Genomic DNA, 24423 nt, shown 5'->3' with positions numbered 1-24423 from the left:
AGCGGAGAAAGCTAGTCTGTGACAAAACCATATGGTCTGTGAGAGTGCTCTTTACCCGTAATGAAAAGGCTGGAAAGAGTGTAGCACTATTTTCTAGAATACATGTTGCTTCTTTGAATCCATTCTGTCTTCTGCGTTGGGAATTCATCTACATGCTCGTAATTCTGCCAGTGACAATGTCTTTTCGTTGTTACACAAATCTCAATGACAGTTGCGTGTGTTCTCTAGTTTTAAAGAAGCCTAGTAACAACAATATTACTGATAGTATGCAGATATCAGTAAATACGTGATTTGGTTGGAATTTAGTTAGTTCTAAACTTTCAGTTGCTGTCGATTCACAACTTTCTGGTGAAATATGTTACTGATTCCGTTAGTAAAGTTTACTGCCATCTGGTGCAGTTGAGTCGAGAAGAACTCAGTGGGTTGATAAAAGTCCTCCTGTGTGGGAGGGCAGTAGACACTGCTGTCATAATGCCTTGGAGTGTCTCTGACAGCTGTCAGCCTGGTGGGAAATGGGAAGGCTACCGGGGGTGGAGCAATGTGCCTAATTTATGCTCCGTCATCACTGGAAGACTCCTTTTTTGAGTTGTACAGAATGTAAGGTCCATTTTTACATTGTTATGGATGGACAGTGTTGAGCATTAAGCTGCTAAAATAATTTGGTGCCACTGGCTAAGCCTTGTCGACAGAAAGTTAGTAAAAGAATAACTGCTGACACGGATAGCCACCACTTCCCCCTAACCAGCGTGGCCAGCGGTATGCCACCTCTGCCGATAAGCCCCCAGTGGGGCTTCTGACAGTCAACACTCCCTACTGTCAAGCACGACCAGCGGAACTCATGCAGGGTCTTCAAGGAACCACCCTCACACCCAAGAGAATTATGCCTCTCCAGTCTCCCCATGCCCATCCCCAGAGTGTTTGTTGCTGTTAAACTACAGGAGGGTGGCACACTGGCACAGTGAGGGAACTTCCATTCCATCTATCCTCCTCTCCCACTGTACAAAGATTCAGTCTTTGCACCTGGACTGTGAGCTGAATGACACAATGTGCCACGTCATTAACACTGGAGCTTTGGTCACAATGATACAGATTTGGACTGTAATCAGGGAGCGATGCACAGAAGCAAGGCAAAGGGTTTCTACAAATCACAGTGGCAAATAAAGGACTGCACGTGCACCATGGGCCGACTTAGGGCAGGTGCATCATTGTGTTGGACCTATAAATGACGAGAAGCACTGCAGTCATAGATATGTAGAAGGCCTTTATTTGGGCTCAGTGACAAATGACACTCCTCCAGCATTGTAGTGGCAAGAGAGCTAACAATATCAATACCAAATGACCAGAAGCGTACACAGTTTTGGATCAGTACGTGCAGCTACCTCAGCAGAGAGATGTTGCGCTAGTTCAGTGTGCCTGAGGATCTCTAGTCTTAAGTGACCATAAATGCACAATTGTGGCCCAGTTGATCCAGGAAGTCTGTGGGCAGCTGAAATGAAAAAGGAATCCTGGGAAGTGTGAATCCTGGGAAGGACATATAAGTTCCATATTGCAGCTTTAACTATCTGCATAATGTAGCCTATAGCCTATATACAATACGTGCCGCTACATAGTAAATGATGGTAGCTTTTATCTGCAAACCTGTGATGGGACAAGAAACTTGAAGATGATTTGTTTTTTAGTTCAATGTTTGTTTTAAAAACACCATTGACAATGAAGAGAAAATGTTGTCACCCTGTCCCAAACACAAACATTAAATGCCATTATCAAAAAAGAGAAGTTAGAGAATGTTTGTTTTTGACACAGTTTGTTTGACGTAATCATTACATCACCTAATCATAGCAACATGAGTTAGACTTTAATATATTAGAGTTAGATTAATAGAGGTTACACATAAAAAATACCTGTATGTATTAAGTTTGAGTCTTTGTATTGTCAGGAAAACAAATGATACCATAATGTGCCCTTATTGGCTATTGATGATATCTTGGGTGAGTAAAAGGTATACTGTGATTCCCTCCTTGAATTTCCTCCTTGATGTTGTAAGATGATAAGAGCGCCCCTCACTTCACACAGGTGTGATTTATTTTCATTAGGCCTCTATATTGATTAATCAATCCTTTTAATCAATTCCATTTAATTTTCAACTGCCCCAACAGCCCCTGATGTGAGGCTGCTAGCTATAGTTCATTTCCTGCTCATCTTGGGAGATGCTGAGCTCCTGTGTGAGTTTGGTGTTCTCAGAATGCTATTCTCAGCCTCTGTCATTGTTAGTAGAGTGGCCTGTCTTACTCTTAAACCATCTCTGGAGACTTTTTTCCTACATGTACTAGGCTACACAACAATATTTTGTTATATTCAACACATTTCCCATTGGAAAAAATTCAGTATATACTGTACCTGTACATTTCTAGAGTTATGTGGTGGTGGAACTTTATGAAGCGAGGGAGAAAATCTATATCCATGAAGAAGACCCATGCATCATATGTGGGATGTTCTGATTTATGTGCTGACTTTGGTGAAAATGTTGAAACAGTCAGACCAGATGTAATCTCTGCAAATGGGATAGGCCATAGTCTGACTCTGAGCTGTGCATGAAATAAAATGAAAGTGTAGAAATGTAGTAGGCCTAATTGAACAATAGGTTATAAATCCCATGTTTCATGTGGTATTTATTAATGAGAATTAGAACTATGAAAGGAACTGTAATAAAGAACATATTTTTGAAGTAGCCTATTTGTTGTATCACTATGATGTACCACAGCTCTCATGTACCCCATAAGGAATTAGATGACAATGTTGTGTAACTATACCAATACTTTCTTCTCAATTATAATTTCATATACACAATAACATTAAACTTTCCAGTACGAGAAAGGAAATAATTCAATGGTTTTCAGTGGATAGGATAATACCCTACACTACATGGACTTCTTGTTCGTGGTGGAAGAGCGCCCTCTTGTGGCTACAGACACTGCTGTTAGACCGTTGAGCAAAGTGATGATAACTGTCCTGGCTATTGTAGGCCTACAAAGGAAGGACGCAAGCAAACAGCATGCTTTAATGCTCTTGAAGATTTGTCAGCTTCAAACACAAGGCTATGTAGGCTATATAGAACTTGTCAGAAATAACAGCCGAGTTTTTGTTATATGCATATTATGAGGGAAATAATGTGGTACAGTCTAAGAGTCAAAAGTAAGCAGTTTGCCTTTAAAAACTAGCCACAATATTCTTCAAAACATTTCAAATTAGATTAGATCCTACTGAATGGGTATGACTAAAGGCACAACATATAGGCTAAAGAAAATATCAAAATGTCTGTGTTTTATTACCATTTTGTTTATGTCCAGTTAAATTATATAGGGTACTGTAACAAAACAAAATGAGCTTATTATAGGCAAAGCTAGGGGAAAAGAAAGAAAGAAGAGTATTCCTAATAATTCCAATTTGATTCCAGTAACAGCCAATTGGGCCATTATGTTCACAGCTAAGTCACAGTGCTTGATTGGAAATGCATGGTCTCCACTTCGGAAGCAGTGTTGATAGGACTTGACATGTTTGCTTTGCTGTGTAGGCTACTGTAGACTACTCAACAGCTTCTTAAACATCTCTTTGTACCCTGACTTCATCATTGTCCCATCGATTGTTAGCCTACTACACGAGCAAGCTGCCTCTCCCAACTATACGATCCGAATGAGTTATTGGAGAGGCTTTCGACTCAAGCCTCCATCCGCCATTTTCAGGAGATTGAACGCAGGTAGAACAAAAATCACAAGCCCCCCGGTCAAATAAAACAGGTAAGTGAGCCTATAATAAAAGTGGAGCTATACCAAACCATTCCTACATGGGGCAACATTGAAAAAAAGAAACGACCTCACTTACTGCGACGATGAGCATCGGAGAGAATAGAACGGCTGAGTGGCCCAGGATCATGATAACAATAAATTGCATCCTTTTATATTTGAGGTTTGGTTTAAATATTCATGCTTATTTATTTTCGCTCAACTTTTTGGCTGACATGAAGCACATTTTTTGTTCGCTTTTAGTTTTGACTGAAGATGTCTGATCGATGTTCTGCTTGTTGTTAGAACTTGTCACCAAGGGGCATTTACAAATGTCTCATCACTCCAGCGCTGGTTGATTCAAAGCCAAGGCAATCAAATTAATTGGCAAATAAAAAGTATGTATGCATTTTATCTAGGCCTATTCTTGAATTATTTTAAATGTGGTGGCGCACTGCTGAATAGCATGATAGTCAACGAATGATAATATAATTGATCTAGCTTTTTGAAATGGGCTATGTCTGGATCTTTTAAGTCTACATTTTGTGACTTGTGACTACTTGTTTTACTGGAGGTTTCTTTATGGTAACATTATAAACCCACAGACCACGATAAGCAGGCTGAGCTGCCTAGATCATGTTTCTTCACACTTGTCCTTGTGCCTGGAATAACTGATGCTATAGCCATTCATGCAAACTTCCTTAATTAAGATATAGGCCTATAAGGATAAACAATCCCAACGCACAGACTTTATGATTTGAATAACTGGACGTTATGATGTAGAGTTCATGCAGAAAGCCTATTCATTTTAAATAAGTCAACTTATATTATGCCCTTTGTAGAAATTACCATATGAACATATCAATGATATTTCTTTCATCACTTTCTCATTTGTATCTTTAGATCCAATGTGAAAAAGGAACAAATTCCCTCCATTTTGATCCATCCTCTTAGTTTAAACCGGTGTTACATCTATATTGCAAATTATACTTGCCACATGTATAATGACAAATTATGATATTATTATGACATATCATGAACTTGGATATTTGACCTTTTCCTTCATAAACATAAAACATAAGCCATGTCTGCCATTATTTCAGGTGTACGAGGTCATGGCTAATGATGGGACTGTGGAACAACTGGATGAAATTCCACCCCATGTGTGGAAGGGCTTGCCTGACTATATGAAACTGGGTCCATCTGCTATGAATCAAAACCGTATAGGTGAGGAAACAAAATGTGGCTCTACCTAACTTTGATTATCACACGGTTCGGCATGTTTCGGCATTTAAAATGGGATAACACGATGATTTCGTCAACACGGTGGCGGTGGTTTAGGAGGTAGGTTGGCCACTTGGGAATAGGATGTTTTCCGATCCCCCGCTCTCATCCGGTATCAAAGTGTCCTTGAGATAGTTCAAAGACACTGAACTCCTAACCTTTTTCCCTTCCCCTTTTAACCTTTATTTATCTAGGGGAGGTTAAGTACGAATGCTCTCTTTCAGCAACGCCCTGCTTCACATGAACACAGACACACACACACACACAACACACACCCAGTACAACACTTCGTAGGGCCAAGGGGGGGGGGTGGGGACCGTCCTAAAGTCGGCTCTTTGGTGCTACTGACATTTTCTGACGAGCCAAAAGCACTACAGCGCCGAGACAGCGGTAAAATAGGAATATGAATCGGCCCTTATACTGCCACTGCAGCCCCCAAGAGCAGTTTGGGGGTCCAGTGCCTTGCTCAAGGGTATTTCAGCAATATAGCCTACTGGGCTCGGGTATGTGGTGACCATTCACTTCCCCACCCGGTTTTTCCTGCAAGTGAGGGGGATCAAACCTGAAAGCTTTCGCTCACAAACTGCTACAAATGAGCAGGTTGAGCAAGCCACGGCTAGGTGACTTTAGCGGCTTTGACAGGTGTGTGAACAAATGGCATAGAATACATGCAGTAAGCTTTCTCTGGAAAGCTTTTCAACAAATTATTAAACATTATTTTTGAGATCATCCGATTTGAAATTCTTCATATTTACTCATGAAACTATAGCCTAATTAACTCACTCAGTGCCACAGGACACCTAATTGGGCCTCTCACTTAAAGGGAACGTTTCCATGACCAATTACATTGCACATATTGTACCTGTACTGTGTTCTGTATTTACTCTATCCTAACTATTAGGAACAGTGGCTGGATATTGAATAGCTCTCAGGGAACAAATTAGGGGTGCAGTTGTCTTGCTCAAGGACTCTTTGTTTCAATGCTGCCGGGTGAAGCTGGGATTGAACTAGTAACCTTCATGGCAATCACTCTTTCTCCTCCTGAACCACTGTAACTTTAACCATTTAAAGCCTGCAGTATACTTTGTGTCCTACATTTTTGTTTCCAGGTGTCTGGGCCACTCAGGCCATTCCTAAAGGCAAGAGATTTGGCCCATTTGAAGGAGAGAGAAAAAAGAGATCTCAAGTAACGAGTAATGTTTACATGTGGGAGGTAAGCAAAACACTGTTCTGTTGGTCCACCACGCAGATTTGTATCTATTGTACTGTAGCAAACACAACTAAAGTTATACTTTGAAATTGTCGCACACTTAAAATAGCTTTGTAAATGCAACACCTGCAATGTGTTGCGAGCTTATCAGCTATTTTTGGTTCCCAGCACTTATAAATTAGATCAGCTAGTTACGGAGTGCAACACTGGCAGCATGCAATTAAGTATAAAATAAAACCCTATAAAACAGGTATTCTGTATCCAATAATGTACCTACAGTTTTAAATGTATGTAGCACTAGGGTCGATGTTAATTACTTTATTGCTTTCGCAGAAATGTGCCAGATCAAGGTAGGCTGGTAGAGCATTCATAATAAATCCTGGCATGCATTTTTTTATGCCTTGGAGGGGGGCTGCTGTGTAAACTACTGGACTCATCAGCACCACATTTCTAGTGCCTGTAGGCAAAGCGTGATTTCTTTCTACGTCAGAGCATAGACATGGTAACGCCCCGCCTGCCTCTGATTGGCCTGCCGACACTGCCGATGTCTTGCCTGTCCCCCGAGATGCAAGAGTACAAGAGAATGGCAACACGCGACAGTAACTTGTAACTTACATTTTTTTATTTGTATTTGTAGAAGAGGCAAACTAATATTGTTTGTGCCGTTTGCTTTGATTGAATAATTGATTGAACAACTATGATTTGGCTGTGTTCTAAATTAAAGTGTTAGTGTTGATTATCGTGTATTAATCTAATTATAGTAAACTAATACTAAAAAGATATGTATTTATTTCCCACCACGGAGTAACCTCGTAGCCTCGGTCCCATCCCATGCTTACTTACTGTATCTGCAAAAAGAAAACCTCGCGTGTGAAGACTATCCAGCATGTAACCTCGCCTCAGCATGCTTTCCACCACCTCGGAGGAAAGCCTGTGGTCTCTGTTTCAAAAGTCTGTATGATCCGGTCGGGAGCTCTTCTACAAAAATTAAAGTTACAAGTTACTGTCGCGTGTTGCCAGTCTCACGTAGAAATAAATCACGTGTAGGCAAAGGGGATAACTCCCAGAATATTCTTGACATGGGTTTTGTAAGTCAATGGAGAAGCAAATAACTCCATATTTGGAAGTCAATATGACATCACACGACATCTGATCCACATGGAAGTCTTGCTGTTATTAGATCCAGTCTTGTTGTGGTACATTTTTTTTTCAGTGCTATGCTTGATGCTGTACAGTGCATCGGTTGAACCTGTTTGTGTCCTATGCACAGCTTTGTGTGTCTGTATGAGCACAGAATGTGCTCAGCTGTTTGGCTGAGCACGAAATGTGATGTATGATGATAAGAGTGCCACTCACTTCACACAAGTGTGATTGTGGGGGGTTTTTGCGTCGCTAGCCCCTCATATACAGCTATAGTGTAGATTCTGTCCTAACGCAAACATTAAATGCCATTGACAAAGAATGGAGAATTTACGTCATGTGTCTGAGAAAATCATTATATCATAAGTGCATCAGGATGCTGTGTAGTGGAAAAAAATCACACCTGTGTGAATTGAGGAGCGCTAATATATTAAAGTCTAACTCATCTTCTGTAGTGATTTAATAACCAATGACCACTATATTACTCTATAGCCTAGTAGCCAAAAAGTTAACCCGGGTACACCAACATTTTATGTTAGAAATGTTTAGTATGGGTCCCCAGCATGTAGAAACTTCCGGATGCTAACTTTCATTATGTTGAGCAATTTTCATAATTGGCATAATATGACACTCATTGGGCTTAAAACGGCCATGCCCACTTGCCCAAATGTGCTGACTTCATCAATTTGTGATGACTGCATTGGCTGTTTTTAGCCCAGTGTTTTTTTTTGCAAAACTAATGCTTGGAATGGATTCAGCATCATGAAAACCCCCTTGTTTGACATGTCACATGCTACATAAAGCATGATGACATTTTGAATATTTTGCCTTCTATAGGTTGTAATTGGTATGGTCACATATTATGCCAATTATGAAAATTGCTCAACATATGCAAGTTAGCATCCGGCAGTTTCTACATGCTGGGGATTCATACTAAACATTTCTAACATAAAACCTTGGTGTACTCAACATGTCCGGGTTCACAATGGGGCTCTATGGGCTGGCTACTAGACTTCTATAGATTCCTGTCAATATATATTAATTTATGATGTTCCAATGTGTATATATACTAACCGTGGATTTACCGTAGTTACCTCACCATCAACAGCCAATAAGAGACCACTATTATTACCCTGACATACATTCCCATCACTTGATCGCATTGCACCAATCACACTTTTACTTTCCCCGACAATAGAATGACTAAGACTTAATTCAATCAGGTATGGTTTACATGTAACTCATGTTGAAAAAGTGTAGAAATGGGTTGTGATAAGAATTTATCAGGGATGAAACTTTGATAATGGGTAGGACAATGGAGGAGAAGTTAGAATTATCTAAAAAGGGAACAGAAGACGTAAGAAGACAGAAAATAATTTGTGTTAACGAATGAATTCATGAGGAAGTATAGTAATTAATTAATAAATGTTAATTTATCTATTTATTTTTCATATTCTTTTATTGGATGTACGATGATAAGAGTTCCCATCACTTCACACAGGGCACTTTAACCATGGTGTACAGTGAATAGACTATTATGGGCTAGGGACTAGGGTATAGCAAATCTCACTATACATTCTGACAGCACTACACAATGGTGAACTTGGAACATGTGTTTCAGCTCCTGCTTGGGCAGAAATGCAGTGGTCATACCTACTTTTTTTTTCGTTGCTCTTTTTTCTCCAAAAGATAATCCTTTCTGTTGTTGTGCTGTCTAGGTTTATTTTCCAGCACAGGGCTGGATGTGTGTGGATGCCACAGAACCCATGAAGGGGAATTGGCTGCGTTACGTGAATTGGGCCCACTCTGCTCAAGAGCAGAACCTTTTCCCACTGGAAATCAACAGAGCCATTTACTACAACGTGTTAAGGGTAGGTGATACTGCAGCGAAACTAATGTAAATAGGGTAGCTCCCACGCCCTGTGGGCACGGGAAGGAAAGCAGAGACTCAAATTCTATTGGTGAACCCTTTAGTCGAGTCTTGGGGGAGAGTCAGTGCCTTCAGGAATCAAGATTATGATATCAGAACTGTATTATCAGTATATAAACTCCAAAGACCTAAAATGAACCATGTTGAATGTCCCCCATTCATCTGTACTTGCCACACCGAAAATGGAGATCTACTGTACAAGTTCACATGTTTCGTCGTGAGTGACTCGTGTAGATGTGCTATTTTTGCTTAACCCATTGATACCTAGTGCAACCGTTGTTATACCTTTGAAGCCGGATACTATACCTATGTGTCTCATTAGTTATTGCTATACATGTAGCAACATTATTTTTAATTTTGGAATAAAAATGTGAAGGTTTTCAGAAAACTTTGGTTAGGTTTTAGGTGTTTTTAGAATCGTCCTTCGGTATCAATGGGATGTTGTATAACACAAATATCACAGTATGTGAATATATTCAGAATCTTAGATATGACCTGGACTCCACTATCTTCTTGACATCTCGATAAGAGCAGTTTAAAGTGTATTAAAAAATAATGGTGGTTACTGGCTAATGGCATAGGCATATCCCTTCATCAAAACAATGCCAAGTTCCTCCCTCCACCCCCTTCCTTTAGGATTTGACAGATTAGATGCACAGTGGCCCAAATACTTTTCCTCCTCGTCTCTCAGGCTCAGCAAGGCTGTGTGTGATTGGTTTATGTTGTCATCTCTCATTGTTGCAGCCTATAGGGCCAGGAGAGGAGCTGCTGGTGTGGTACAGTGGAGAAGACAGCCCTGAGATAACAGCTGCACTAGAGGAAGAAAGACTCAGCAGCCTGGGCAAGAAAAATACACCCAGGGCAAAACGAGGTGAGGCCTGCCTTGTTGTTGCTGTTTTTGTAAAACTACATGACATTTATATTCGATGTCCTTCATAGCCGTACAAGCAGAGCGTTTTATGGCGAACAGAAGTCTGTTGGTTTCTTTGCAACCCTTGTCGAAGTTGTATCCCACACGTTAGCTGTTCGTTAGCTACCGAAGCTAGTCGCTACTAGCCACCGACTGTCGGTTGACGATGTGAGTGTCTGGGATTTCCTTTACTTTCAACTCGAACGTGAAACTCGTCGTTGCAAGCGCATTTGAACCACCAACAGCATACAGCACGTATTAGGGACTCGTCCCAGTTGTGCGGTACACAGAACTACCAAAGCAGAACCGGGGAAAACTTTTTTTGCAGCTTTTGTGTCTGTTAACGCTGGTGACGTTTCGAGGATGTGACCTTTCCTGAGTTTCAGGAGCATGAAAGCCATCCATCGGCGGAGAGAGACTACTCCAGTTTGACGATGGCCTAGCCTAGTTAGCGAACTAGCCAGCTACACGAGAGAGAACTGTGTTTGGAAGCTGCTGTGAATTCCACATAGGCTGCAACTTCAGCTCGCTACAATGGCTTTTTAGGTGCTTTCGCAAAAGTGCCTCGGTCTGTCACAATCCCGTTCAGAAACATCCGCTTTTAGCCCGTGGCCAAGCCAGGTATGTATGGCAAGATAGCATGCAAGCTAACAGGCTAGGTCAAGGCTGGACGTGACAGACATCTCGTACTCGTACTGTGGCAGATGGCAAGCTAACTGGAAATTGGAGTAGATAATAATTAATACACGATTATGTCGGTACACTATTTACGTAGTTTATCACATTGGAATCGATTGATATTGTGCTATTTTAAACAAAAGTATTTACATCCTGTGCCATTGCCAGGATGTAAACGCCAGTGCGAACTTTAAATGTATCCGTTTAAAGAGACAACTTAACAGCATTTTCATTTGTTTCAAGTGGCTAGAATTTGATAACACTATGGGACCCACTATGCAGACGACCCCCTAATTAAACAAAGTACAGACCACAAATGGAGTCCCACCTTTCCTGTCCAATATGCAAACACTAATTTAGCTGACTAGAAATGTATTTTAAAGTAGTCGAAATGAACTTTGGACACAGTGTTTCATAAAGGAAATCCCATCACTGACATTCAGAGTGGGTTGACAAAGAAGAGAACTAGATAACAATGTATATTTTGAGATATCTGATATTATCAGCAGTTGGTGTCTATTTGATTTGAAATGGCTTTGACACTGCATTGTGTTAATGTTTTTGACAACACGATTAAGAAATAACTGTAGAAATTACCTTTTTTCTTTTAGTTTAAAACTTAAATCGTGCCAAAGTTAAGTCTTTAGTAATCCAAGGGAGAGAGCACAAACTCATTGTATGGAGAGCCAGGGCAATAAGGTCATGACTCATGTGGTTATTGAACTGTGCAGGTTGAAGAAACGCAGCTAAGATTTATTATTTACAGATGTCACAAGAAAATAATTGGTTCATTAAGTTACTTCAACATATGTGTTGTGTAGTAAGCTAGTTGTGATCCAAAAAGTAACAACATACATACAATCCGATCTTTCTCTGGACTTCTTTTCAGTTGCCTCAATGTAAATATGGTGTACAGCTAAAGTTTGGCCCCAGACCTAAATCTTATGTATGAAATGTTTTGTTGCATTTAGAATTGGTGTTGCACAATCACATTCATTGTCATACTATATGTTGTTTTGAATGGACACTATTGTTGAGGAAATCTTTAAATAGATATTATCCTACAGGCAATTGCCTCTGGTACCGTGATCTCCTTAAATACTGCATTGCAGTGCCTTTTGGCTGCTCTGTAGTAAAGTGTATAGTGAAGATTGCACAATTTAGCCAACTAATCTTCAGTTTAGTCTAACTTCAACCCATCTGCCACATTTCTAAACATGCACAGCAGGGTTTGATGCTATGTGCAATGCATTTTGAGTTACCATCTCAGTCAAATTAAATTGAGCTGTATAGGCTTGTTTTAAATGTTATTCCAAATCCTAGAAACATTTGTAAATTGAGCTGTGTAGGCTTGTCTTAAATAATAATTTCATTCAAATCCTAGCAACACTTGTGTGTGTGCTAGTGCTGAAGACATAGCCTAAGGCCTTTGACCATACTGGTCAGATGACTGACCTGCAGCATGCGTTTCTGAGGCATGACTTTGGCTTTGTGGGCCAGGACAGATGACCTTGTTGTCACAGTAACTCCAGTGATGACTGGGTGTGTAAGCACACACGCACAGCCTCTTGAGACAGAACTAGCTTGAAATTCAAAATGGTCTCCCCTCCTACTCTGGGAACCTCTGCTTGACATATTATATCTTCTCTTCTGATTTATTTGATAGGGACAGATATAAAGTATACATAAACACACTGAGAACTACGGAGTCTTTTATAGCATGTTAATTTGGAATAAGTCACACCTGTCCCAGGTATATTTATGACTAGACCTGTGTAGTTAATTATAGCATCACGTCTGCAGCAATGTAAATCGGGAACGATGCATTACCCATGTACCGGTTGTCGGTGCTCAAGTTAATACTAGGAACACACACACACACACACACACACACACACACAGGTTTTAAGAATGTATAGCTAGATATAGATAGATGTCACATTGTTCAGTAGGGGTTAAATTGTTTGGTATCCCACGATTCGATTCTAGTTCTTGAGGTTACGTTTCAAAATTATTCCCTGTCAATTTGACAACGCCTGCCAATACATAGATATTACTATGAAAATTAGCTCCTTTATGACTGATGATGAATAATATGCAAAGTGTTAGGCTAACTTTACAATCTCCAACTGTCCAATTCTTGTTAAGGCCACTAGGCAAAGCAGGGACTGGCCTTGTGCTTACCACCACAATGTTTTGAAACAGTTGGCCTAGCCTACACTAAACGGGGTGTTTAACCAAGCACGTCCATGTTATGCAGCAGATATTTTGATTTGATATATTATTTGCTACATTACATACAGTACTATACTTTTATTTATTTATATATATATATTTAAAAAAGGAAACATGTAATGTTTTAATCTACAAAGTGACAGTTGAAATGCCTTTTTTGGTGCTATAACTGTTGTAGATTTATAAGGCCCTTGGTAGAATATAGACCTTTGTGTTCATGTTTACATAGACCTTGGTGTTTGTTTTAGATCAAGCCTTTTGTAATGTATATGAACTGTATGCATTTCTCCCAAACAGCAAGGAGAAAGGTGTCGGAGAGAGCCAGACAGGCTGGTTTGGGTGGATTCCGGGGGCTCAAGCAAACGAGCAGAACCAAACTTCTTATCACGGAGATGTGGGATGGGGAAGAAGGTGAGCTGTCCTTTTATCATTTAAACTTAGTGTTTTTAAGACTCACCGTGTCTTTTGATGATAAAATGACATGGGTATCGGTGCATTCTGTCATGTTAACCTGTTTGTTGCTTTGAATTCCAGAAGTAGTCACTAGTCAGGGTGTTCCACTAGTGTATAATCCAGCTGGGTATAAAAGGTAGCCAGCTGGGTACACACGATTGGGGTGGGGGTTGCGGATGGATGGCCTGTCTCACATGTTATTGCTCTATCATTACACAAAATGTCAGTGTATTTTGTCTAGTTTTTATGTATTTATTTTTCGTCAATAACAAAGAACACAGGCGAAGGGCCCTTGTCTCATCAGAGCAAGCAAATATCTCTATTAAAGCAACAATCTGGCTGAATATCACTTTCCCATTGTCTGGAGAATCAATTGAATTGGACATGGCCAGAGTAAATGTGATGGAGAACCCTCTGGAAAACAGATTTTGACTGTTTAGTTTTGGAGTAATGCAATTTGTGCAATACTTTAAATTCAATCAAAGTTATCTAGATTCTAGAATTGATAGAACATCTCTGAATGATAAGCAAGCCCTCCTCCCACAGCTCGTCTGATATTGAAATGCCCAGCTCCTCGGCTCACGCATCTCTGAGATGACAGGAGTCCACAGACTCCCCGAAAGCGGCAACAAAGCGGCAAACTAAATGTTGATGTGAGAGAATTATTGGTCTGCCTCCTCAGAGTAGGTCCCTAGCTCATTACGTGCCCTACTTTTCACCTACCTTAGAAAAATCACGGAATATTTTTTGCGTAGCTCCATTCCGTGCACGAGTGCTCTCAAATGACACGCACAGATGTTGTAGAATCGGGGGGAAAATCATGGTCTATACGTGACCGTATATACGGTTTAAAAGTTTCAAGCAGAGAGCGAGCAGTTTTCCATTGGACTGCTATTATTATAAAAATATTCACGTGCACAGGACTGGAGTAAGTTATAGTTTTCACTCCAGTCCTGTGCACGTGAATATTTTTCTTCCGGTCACGTGATCGTGTCCTGAGGTGATCCGAGTGCTCACGAAACTCATCGTAACCATGGATGTATCTTGTCTGATCATGTAATCATCACTTTCTTCATTTTACTGTGGCGACGATCTACCACAGTGTATGCAAGGTTTACCAATGCCTTGGGTGCAATTGACTTGCATGTGAAATAAATAAATTATGTTCTGCAACACAGTTAAACTATTCAAACTATTCCATTTAATCGATTAAAAAGTTTGATAATATAATATGAAATTATTCTATGATATTGGTCATTATAGGCAAAAAGTACAACTGTGCATAAATTCTGAAAATGGCATTTATTGTAAGATGTACAGAAATCCCCCAAATATAATGTGCTTCTCAATTTATTTATTTTTGTAATTTAGTGGCCCCAAGTAAAGGCATACTCCTGAGAGCAACGTGCTTTCAACCCCTTTTGGTGTTAGCATTATGCTATGTTTTAGCTATTGAAAAATGGCAGATCTACAAGCTCAGCTTGTAGGTCTGCTATTTTTGAAAAATCGAAGAACGACTGACAGAAACATAGCTTTTTCAGAAAACTGTCAAGATGTAGAAGACATTTTTAGAATCTGATCTCTGTAGGGTTATCAGAAAGGAGATCTGTAGAACAGTGGAACACCTTGGTAGTTCGAGAAAGCATGACACTGATCTATCCAATATATTCTCTCCAGGTCCTAATGAGGAGGACGAGAGGCCGTCATCACAAGGGCCCTCGCAGGGTGTCCAGGACCCTTCTCCACTGGGAAATGCTGACCACACAGTGAGGAAGGACACACCTGGGCTAATGACGGGACACAGGGAGGCTGAGGTGGACAAAGTGAAGGGTCCTGCTGAACCCCAGCAGCTACTTCCCATGAAAACTGCACAGCAGTTGTCTGCGGCTGAGTTGATGCAAAATAATGATCGGCCTGACCCTTTGTATGGTCACATGGGTGAAAAGAGTGCAAGGGACCTGCACTTTGGCACACAGTCCGCCTCCCTCCCGGAACCTGATGCTGATCCTGACCTTGATCCTGACCCCGACGGTGATCTTGAAGATGACCCCCATGGAGAGTCTCATCCCTGTCAGCACTGTGAGCGTCATTTTTCCACCAAACAAGGCTTGGAGCGCCACATTCACATCCACACCACTGCTAACCAGCAAACGCACGCCTTCAAGTGCCGATACTGCGGCAAGTCCTTTGGCTCACAGGTGGGGCGGAGGCGGCATGAGAGAAGACATGAGAATGGGCCGAAGAAAAGGCCCGGTTCTCTGGCTGGGACAGCCACTGTTCTCAGTCCTGTGGTGCAGACCGACGCTTCAAGTCCCGACTGCACCAGCCCAACTAGTCACTACATAACCACTGGGTCCCAGTTTATTGGGGCACCTCTGCAGAATGCAGAGGTTATGAGGAAAGAATCGGGGCCCGATGCAGATCGTCCGTTCCTACTGGACGAGAATGGCGAATCGAAAGAGCTCCACCCTTGCAAGTACTGTAACAAAGCCTTTGGCACTCAAATCAATATGCGTAGGCACCAGCGCAGAATACATGAACGTCACTTGCTGCCAAAGGGAGTCCGCAGGAAAGGCATGCTGCTACAGGAAAACCAGCAGCAAAAGCAGCAGCTGCCTGATGAATCCCCGAGCACCAGCCCGCCACCCGTCTACGTGCCCAGCGCAGACACTGAGGATGAGGCAGACAGAGAGGACTACGTGGTGGACGTATCCAAAAACATCTCGGAGAATTTGAGCTTCTACATAGATGGCAAAATTCTGTCCACCAGCACGGTTAGCACCTGCGAGGTGATTGAGGTAGATTCCAGATCAGCGTTGTTTGGCCTTGACGCGGTTATAATAAGCCCAAATCAGTTCAATCAGGCACTCAAAGTCGAGGGCAGAAGCAACGTCGTGAAGCAGGTCTCCAGCATGGGCCATCCAACGTCAAAAAGGAGAACCTCTACTCCGCCACTCATTCCCACTCTGAAAATGGAAACGGAAACGGGTTCCACATCTTCGTCGTCTTCCTCCACATCATCCTCGTCCAACTTGTTAGTGGGAGGAGTAATACCTCAGTCCACAGATTCATTCGCATTTCAAAGGGAGAAAACGGTGTATCTCTCCCCAAAGCTCAAACAGCTCCTTCAGACGCAGGACAGCCAGAAGCCCACTATTGCCCTGATCGCAGAAAGCCATAGGCTGGCCTCCCCGCTGTCTGTCACCTCACTGCCAGGGGCCTCTGGCAGGTTCAAGAGAAGAACGGGCTCCCCTCCCTCCTCGCCGCAGCTCAGCCCTGCACAGAAAGCAGAGAGCTGCAAAATGGAGATGGGGAGCTCGTACACCCTCAAGGTGCCAAAGCTGGAACGCTACTGTGCATCCCCCGCCGGGAGCCTGTCGAGCAAGGACGACGGGGACACCATGAGCTCTTCTGGAAAGGACATGCGCAGCTGGTCTGCCTCTAACAGTGGGGGGAATTCCTGCAATCAGCAGCCCTTAGACCTGTCCAGTTCTGTCAGCAGGAGAACTGACAGCTTTAGCAAGGTGCATGGGGATTCGGCTCTGGATTTAAGCGTACATCGGAAGAGCACAGTGGAGCCCGAATCTAAAGGTCCGGCTCCACAGCCCCCGTCTAAGAAAAGGAAGCCCAACACATGCATGCTTGAGAAGGTGCTGCTGAATGAGTACAGTGGTCTGACCTCTGCAGGGGACGAAGGCCCCTCCGCCTCGGCAAGCCTAGGCCGTTGTCAGTCTCTCTCTCCTAACATGGCATTGGAATCTGCCCACCCCTCTCCACCCTCCCTGACCCCTGTCACTATGCACCCCTCCTCACCTGGCACTTCCAGTCTGACCTCCCCGACACCACCTCCCCCTGTACTGCCCACCATACCCTCTCCTCCAGGCATGGCCGGCTCTCCACTCTCACCACAGCCCCCAGATTGCCCCACATCACGACCCCTCCCTGTCCTGTCTCCTAAAATGTCTCCTAGATCAATCGACTATAAGCGCCTGTCGGACACGGAGGAGACCTCATTAGCCGTAGAAAGTCCAGATGATGGCGATGAGAGCTGTATTCCCGCGTCACTGGACTCTGCCCCTCTAACGCCAGTCAAAGATCACAGTAGTTCAGCAACACCGATCCAGCCTGAACCCATAACGGAGACAGATATTCCTCGGACTGTGAATGGTGAAGACACACTTAACGGTAAACTGAGTAAAGATCTGGATTCAATGAATGGAGGGAGAGATCTGAATTCAATGAATGGTGGGAGTCCCCAGTGCTCCGACGCTGTTGTCTCAACATCACAACCAGAAGCCTCGTCCTCACCCTCCCTTTGTCGTCCTCTTCCTGTATCACATGACACTTCCTCTCCATCTGCATCACCATCCATCATGCACCTGATGAAAGAGGAGTTGTCAGATTTGAACCCCGCAACTCATGATGCCGTTGACTCTTCACCTCAGGATGCTGTTGATGTGTCACCTCATGATGGCATTGACTCCTCAACTCGTGATGCTGTTGACGTTTCGCCTCAGCCTCCTCCTGTGGAGAACGCCTCAGAGGAGCACGGAGAGGACTCCGAGATGTTTTGCAAGACATTTGTGTGTAATGTCTGTAATGAGCCTTTCTGTTCCATCAAAGAGCTCGGTGCACACATCTCTGAGCACGCTGTGGAGTGGCCCTTTAAATGTGAGTTCTGTGTGCAGCTGTTTGGCGATGCTGCAGCCCTGCTAGCTCACCGCACGGCCCTCCACGGTGTGGGCAGGATATTTGTGTGCTCTGCTTGCTCCAAGGAGTTTGCATTCCTGTGTAACCTGCAACAGCACCAGAAGGACCTGCATCCGAACGAGACATGCACGCACACTACGGTCGAGAGCGGCAAACTCAGGCCGCAGAACTACACGGACCCATCCAGGGCCAAAGAGGAAAGCAGTCCCTCAACGCCAGCACCAGAGACCTCTGAAGAGGCTGCCCCGCACAGTGAGTCTGATCTAATCCCAGAGGAGCCAGGTGTGAATGGTAAGAACGGAGATGATGGTCCAGAGGATCCCACTGAGGAGCTCTACACTACAATAAAGATAATGGCTTCAGAGGGAGGGAAGCCCAAATGTCCCGATGTCCGCCTGGGCATAAATCAGCACTACCCAAGCTTTAAACCGCCTCCTTTTCCCTACCACAGCCGTTCTCACGCCGGGTCGGTGGCCTCGGCTACCAACTTCACCACTCACAACATACCACAGACCTTCAGCACTGCCATTCGCTGCACCAAGTGTGGCAACAGTTTTGACAACATGCCTGAGCTACACAAGCACATATTGGCCTGTGCCAATGCTAGTGATAAGAAGCGTTACACTCCGAAGAAAAACCCCATCCCACTTAAACAGATTGTGAAACCCCAGAATGGAGCGCTGTCGCCCGCTGCAGCTGCTGCTGTGGGTCAAAATGCTTTCCGCAGAATGGGGCAACCGAAGAGGCTAAATTTCAGTCAAGATCCCGTTGGTAAAACAAAAATGAGTTCTCTCAGCAAGAAGAAGAACCAGCTTATCCAGAAGGCAATTTCACAGAAAAATAAGGTTGCCAATACTGTGAAGAAGGGTGCTGTGAAAGTTGAAGTCGTAGAGCAGGACATGCATGTCTGTCCCCACTGCAGTCGGGAGTTTACCTATCCCGCCAGTCTCAATAAACACATTGCAGTCAGCTGTCCCATGAAGCCCGTTATTAAAAAAGGCAAGAAAGGTGTTGCCGAGGTGAAAAAAGAAGCGGCTCCAGATGTAGATAAAAGCATGAACCTTAGGAGCAAAGCCTCGGACCCAGAAACCCAGCAGGGCGTGCCAGAACCAGAGCCGAGACCCCTGGGAAAGACCAGGGCCCGCAGCTCGGGTGCAGCAGAGCCTGGGCCTGAACCCCCACAGACGAGTAAAGGAAAAAGCTCTACTCCGTTGGGCCGTCCCAAAAGGCCCGCCTCATTCCCAGCCTCCCCAGTATCCCCTGGCAAAAAAAGTAAAAAAGGCCAAGTTCAATCTTTACCTCCGACCCCGTCATCTTCAGACACTCCCGCTGACACTGCGCAGCGGCCGACCATGAGAATGCAGCGCATGGGCAAAGAACCTGCACCCAAGAAGGCAGGAGAGGTCAAATTGCCGCTACAGCAGTCGAAGAAAGAGGAACGGTTCTCTCTGCGAACAAGGGAGAGAGTGGGAGGTCCAGTCACCAGAAGCTTACAAATTGCGAACACGGTAGCTTCTGTGGAGGTGAAAACTGAGGAGCTTCCTGCCCAAGAGCCAAAAGAGACTCAGGTAGGATATTTCATTGAGGCAATGTAATTAATGAAAACCTGAATCATGAATTTGACATGCCATGATGTATTCATAATATGCTCTGTTTTCAAACTTGGTTCAACTGTCATGACAACAGACTGTATGTATGGTAGACAACATTCTTCTTGTAATAAAATATAAATTAATATAAAACTAATATATAACAACTTTATAATATATATTCTAAAGTTGTTTTATGTTTCGTCCTGTATAGTGACTTTGAGTACCTAGAAAAGCGCTATATAAGTTTTATGTATGGCCTACTTGTGCGCAAGCACTGCTACTAACTAATGTCTATTTCATTCTACTGTTCTAAATCCTTAGACCCTTTGACCTTTTACCAACCTTGAAACTTAGTTACGTCACCATCAACAGCCAATAAGGGACCACCATTCTTACCCTGACATGCATACCCAGCCGATCACCAAACGTACATTAGTTACATCATCACCATCAACAGCCAATTAGGGACCACCGAGGACAGGCCAACGTACGCAGCCGGTCACAGTACTTGCGCGCTCTGCTTAGTGCAAGTAACAAGTCCTTACTGCCCTTTTCTTTTTGTCTTGTGCTTCTATAGGAGTCACTGAAGTGAGCCATGTGGACATTATCGAGGGGAATATGTTGGTCACCTCTCAGGATCTGCTCTGGACTTAAAGGCACTGACAGCAGCGAGGCTGACCTTTTTTGCGGTGGGCACATTCACTCAAAACAAGTGAAGTCTGCTTATCTCTAATGCCTAGCTGGCTGTATCTTCCATTTATCTTCTCAACTGAGCCTGGATTTTTAACAGCCTTGCAAAAAAAAGAAGGGGGAGGTTGGGGGGGCAAACTGACTGTAAACGATGAGATAATATATACAATAAGTGTCATTACTTGACCCAAAACAGTACAATTAGGGTTCTGCTATCTTCGAAACAGTACAGTGAGGTTTTCGTTATGTTTAAAAGCTGATATATTGCAGATGGCAATCACATATCGGTTCACACACAACTGTCTATTTTTGCTCCATATTTCCCTGGTTTGGTTGTTTAGATTTTCTGATGATTCTGGATCATCTTAATGCATGTACTGATTAGAGTATACTAGACGAAGCCAATTTCCCTTTCTCTCCCATCACCACTTGCACCAACTTCAGTTAATACATGGATAAATTTGTTTGATTTAAAGGTCTGTAGTCAGTATATTGTGGAATTATGTTTAATTGGCAGTTTATGTTTTGTTTGGGGAAACAAAGATGAAAATGGCAGTGGCTTGCTGCAAAACATGGTCCTCAGGAACACTGTACATGTGTGTATGTTAAAATGTGCGTATGGATATTGTTGGATGTGTGGTCAACAGCTATTCCTTTTGATCTCAATCTCAAGTATATTTTTACTTGCTGTCTTGCATTCTTTTCTTTCTTTTTTCTTATCTGAACATTAGAGCAGATTGTTGCAAAATTGGGGAATTATATTTTGTCACCCTGAAAATATTGTCATTTACCAGTCTTGGAAGAACACTGCCACAGATGTCCGTTGTTTTGTCTATTTGGGGTTCAGTATCTCTGCAAACTCGTTTGTTTTTATTCATGTGTCACTCGTATAGCCCAGCATTATCTTACTGCACTTTAAAAATGCCTGCCAAAATTCTAGATTGATCAGTATGAAACCTGAAATAATTTGGTTAATATGTGAATGATGGAATGTATCCACTTCTGTTGCACATTACTGAAGCCTAATTTATACTTCATCGCTCAATGAAAATGATGGATTTTCAAAAGTTGAGACATGGCCGTCCGAGGAAGTATAAGTTAGTCTTGACACTGGGTTGCCTCACTACACCTGTGCAACCTCATCAAAAGTATACTATAGCATGTTTGTTTTCTTAAGCCTAATGAGCTTAATACTTAGTACACCAATACGATACATGATTGAACTTGAACGTTAAAGACGGTGTGACCTGTGATGTGAGTTGAAATGGTTGCTGTCAGGGTTTTGGCACCTGGAGAAGACCAGCATTAGCCACAGTGTTATGTCAAGTACGGCCTTAAACTCATTTTCTTCTGTCCCAGGCTCCAAAATGTCATGTCGTATATAAATATAATTTATAGATAATTTCTGTATCTTAATGTTGGGAGGATGGTCACTTTGTGTAGGTGAGTTGACCTGTTAATACATGATAAATAAGGTATCCTTAAATCCCAATTGAAAATGAAGTGCTTTATTACTTTGTACTCATCCCCGTTACAGTTCTCCCCCTTATCTCTCTCTCTGGACCATATCTGTTGTACAACTGAGACAGCTCATAGGGCTGGTGCTCAAATCCTCGTAGCATGTTCTGCAAAAAGATATTGAACAATTCTGATTTAAAGCTAATTTATATTTTCCTCATGAAATCTGTTTTGCCTTTCAGCATCAATATTATGTGTTTGAAGATGAACAAAGACAAAATATCCCTATTGACCTCATAAGTAAAGCATTGCTGTAATTGACGTAATAAAAACCTTTTTCAATTTGGATAAAGCTTTTATTTTATTTGCCTTGCTTAAAAGAGCACCTGTCATTCCTGGATATATGCGCCGTGACTACTGCTACTAGACTGGTAAGACAGGAATTTGTAGCAGAATCCAAATGTAAAACGCCCATGGCATTGAACTGCATGGGAGGCACATACCTTCAAGGGGAATATGCCTTTTAAGTCTTTGCGCTTGCACACTGATCTTTAATATATCTTGTATTTCCATAACAATATTTCCTGGCCAGTTACGTGAATAATTTAGCTTTAGCAAATTTAAATATGCTAACCGCACCTGGACAACTACATTAATAACCAGGAGTGATTTTTAAGTTTTTTTTTCTTTCACTCCAGTACTCATTCATTTTGATAGATGTGCGTAGCTCTGCCAGACATTTCTTGATTTCCTTATAGGCTGAACCCCATCTGAAGCCTGTCAAATGGTGAAAATGTATTTGGCCTGTTTGAGTTTGATGGAATATATTGCACTAAAGATTAGATTTTAATTGAAGTTACCCCCAAGATCATCCAACCATGGCAAGCTTGCTCGTTGATTTGAGAGCTGACTCGGTCTATTTTGGGAGCAGCACACTTGTCACTGAGTTTGATATGCGAGTCATACCTTAAATTATTACTTCCTTGTGCTACTCTACTCACTTGTGGGTGTTCTTTTTCATGATTATATCAGGAATTGTCACTCTAGTCTGAACTAAAGTGTACACGTTACTTCTCGGACACAAATGCCACATCCAAGATTATAAGTTCTACCTGACTTGCACCCTTAACTTTCTTTTCTAGATAATGTTTCAGCAATTTCTGCATGGCCAGACACGACTGGAACGATGGGGCAATGTTCGAGGAGAAGACTCAGGTCAGAACCCATGATTAGCCTTTTACCTACATGGAATGCACTGACTGGTATCAGAACATTTATATAACTTTTATATAGTCAGTCAGTCAGTAGGCCTATAGAATGACCACTGAACACAGTAGATGCGACCAGAATCACCAAAAACTGAATACTGCTTGTACTGTAACAACTGTTTTTGTTTGTCTTCAATCGCATGATTCTGGGAATTTCATAATGGGCAAATGTATGCCGATGTCTGAGTATTGCGTTCTGGGGGGCACTTGTCAACTAAGTACAGGCTTGAAATGGTTTAATCTTGGATAGTGTGAATGTGTTTTGGAAGGTTAGATTGCTGTCAGTCATTAAAGGGATATTTCACTTTAAAAAATCTTTTGGTCATTTCATCGTCCACTCAGTCTTGTGTGAACACCTCAGACTCTCCCAGACAGTTTTTAAGTTGCTTGATTCAGTATCAGATATTTGATATTAATTTTAGCTGCCCCGCCCCCTTCCTATACAAACCCATTGTAACCTCGAACTCCATTTTAACCATGATAGATTCATCAAAAACACAGACCTTTTTTTTGGGTGACTGATACTGCCCTCCTAATACGTGAGGGGCCGTGTTTTTTTCATTTACTGTATTATTTTATGTTAATTGTTTTGGAAAAGAATAAGGAGCAGGAGAAGGCCGGAGGACGCTAAATAAATATTAAAATTAAATGAAAAAACACGGCCCCCTCACGCATTAGCAGGGCAGTATCAGTCACCATGAAAAAGACAGGTGTTTTTGATAATCTATCATGGTTAAAATGTAGTTAGAAGCTACAATGGGTTTGTTTAGGAAGGGAATATTAATATCTCTAAATACTGAATCGAGCAACTTAAAAACTGGGTTGTTCACATAAGCCTGAGTGGACGAAGAAATGATTGAAAGGAAATTAATAGTATTAGTCATTGAATACATAGTTGTGAACATTGTCCATATTAACATGGATCAATTCAATCTGACCTTGTCATTCACGCAAAGGCCAATGGCCATTGAGTTGCCCTGAGTCAGATCTATAGAAGTACCTTAGCCTTAGGCACACATACATAGTGTCATGTGCATCTCTCGCACTCTCATATTGTATAAAGTACGTTACGTTCTTAGCTTACGC

General features: G+C 42.3%; 1 protein-coding gene across 2 annotated transcripts; it reads left to right on the top strand.

Moving 5' to 3' along the window:
• Positions 1-10112: 10112 nt before the first annotated feature.
• Positions 10113-21306, top strand: prdm2b (PR domain containing 2, with ZNF domain b). Of its 2 annotated transcripts, none has more exons than XM_080788140.1 (4): positions 10113-10214; positions 13464-13577; positions 15297-19897; positions 20499-21306. In XM_080788140.1, the coding sequence occupies exons 2-4, from the start codon at positions 13559-13561 to the stop codon at positions 20511-20513; spliced, it is 4635 nt and encodes a 1544-aa protein (XP_080644266.1). In that variant the 5' UTR covers positions 10113-10214; positions 13464-13558; the 3' UTR covers positions 20514-21306. The 2 variants fall into 2 exon arrangements, with proteins under 2 accessions (XP_080644266.1, XP_080644267.1); XM_080788141.1 differs by lacking the exon at positions 10113-10214 and adding an exon at positions 10474-10874.
• The last annotated feature ends 3117 nt before the right edge of the window (positions 21307-24423 follow it).

The sequence above is a fragment of the Protomyctophum bolini genome, assembly GCF_963924005.1.
Source record: "Protomyctophum bolini genome assembly, chromosome: 2".
NCBI classification, from domain to species: domain Eukaryota; kingdom Metazoa; phylum Chordata; class Actinopteri; order Myctophiformes; family Myctophidae; genus Protomyctophum; species Protomyctophum bolini.
The sequence above is the reverse complement of the archived record's forward strand: the minus strand, read 5'-3'. Positions and strand labels throughout refer to the sequence as shown.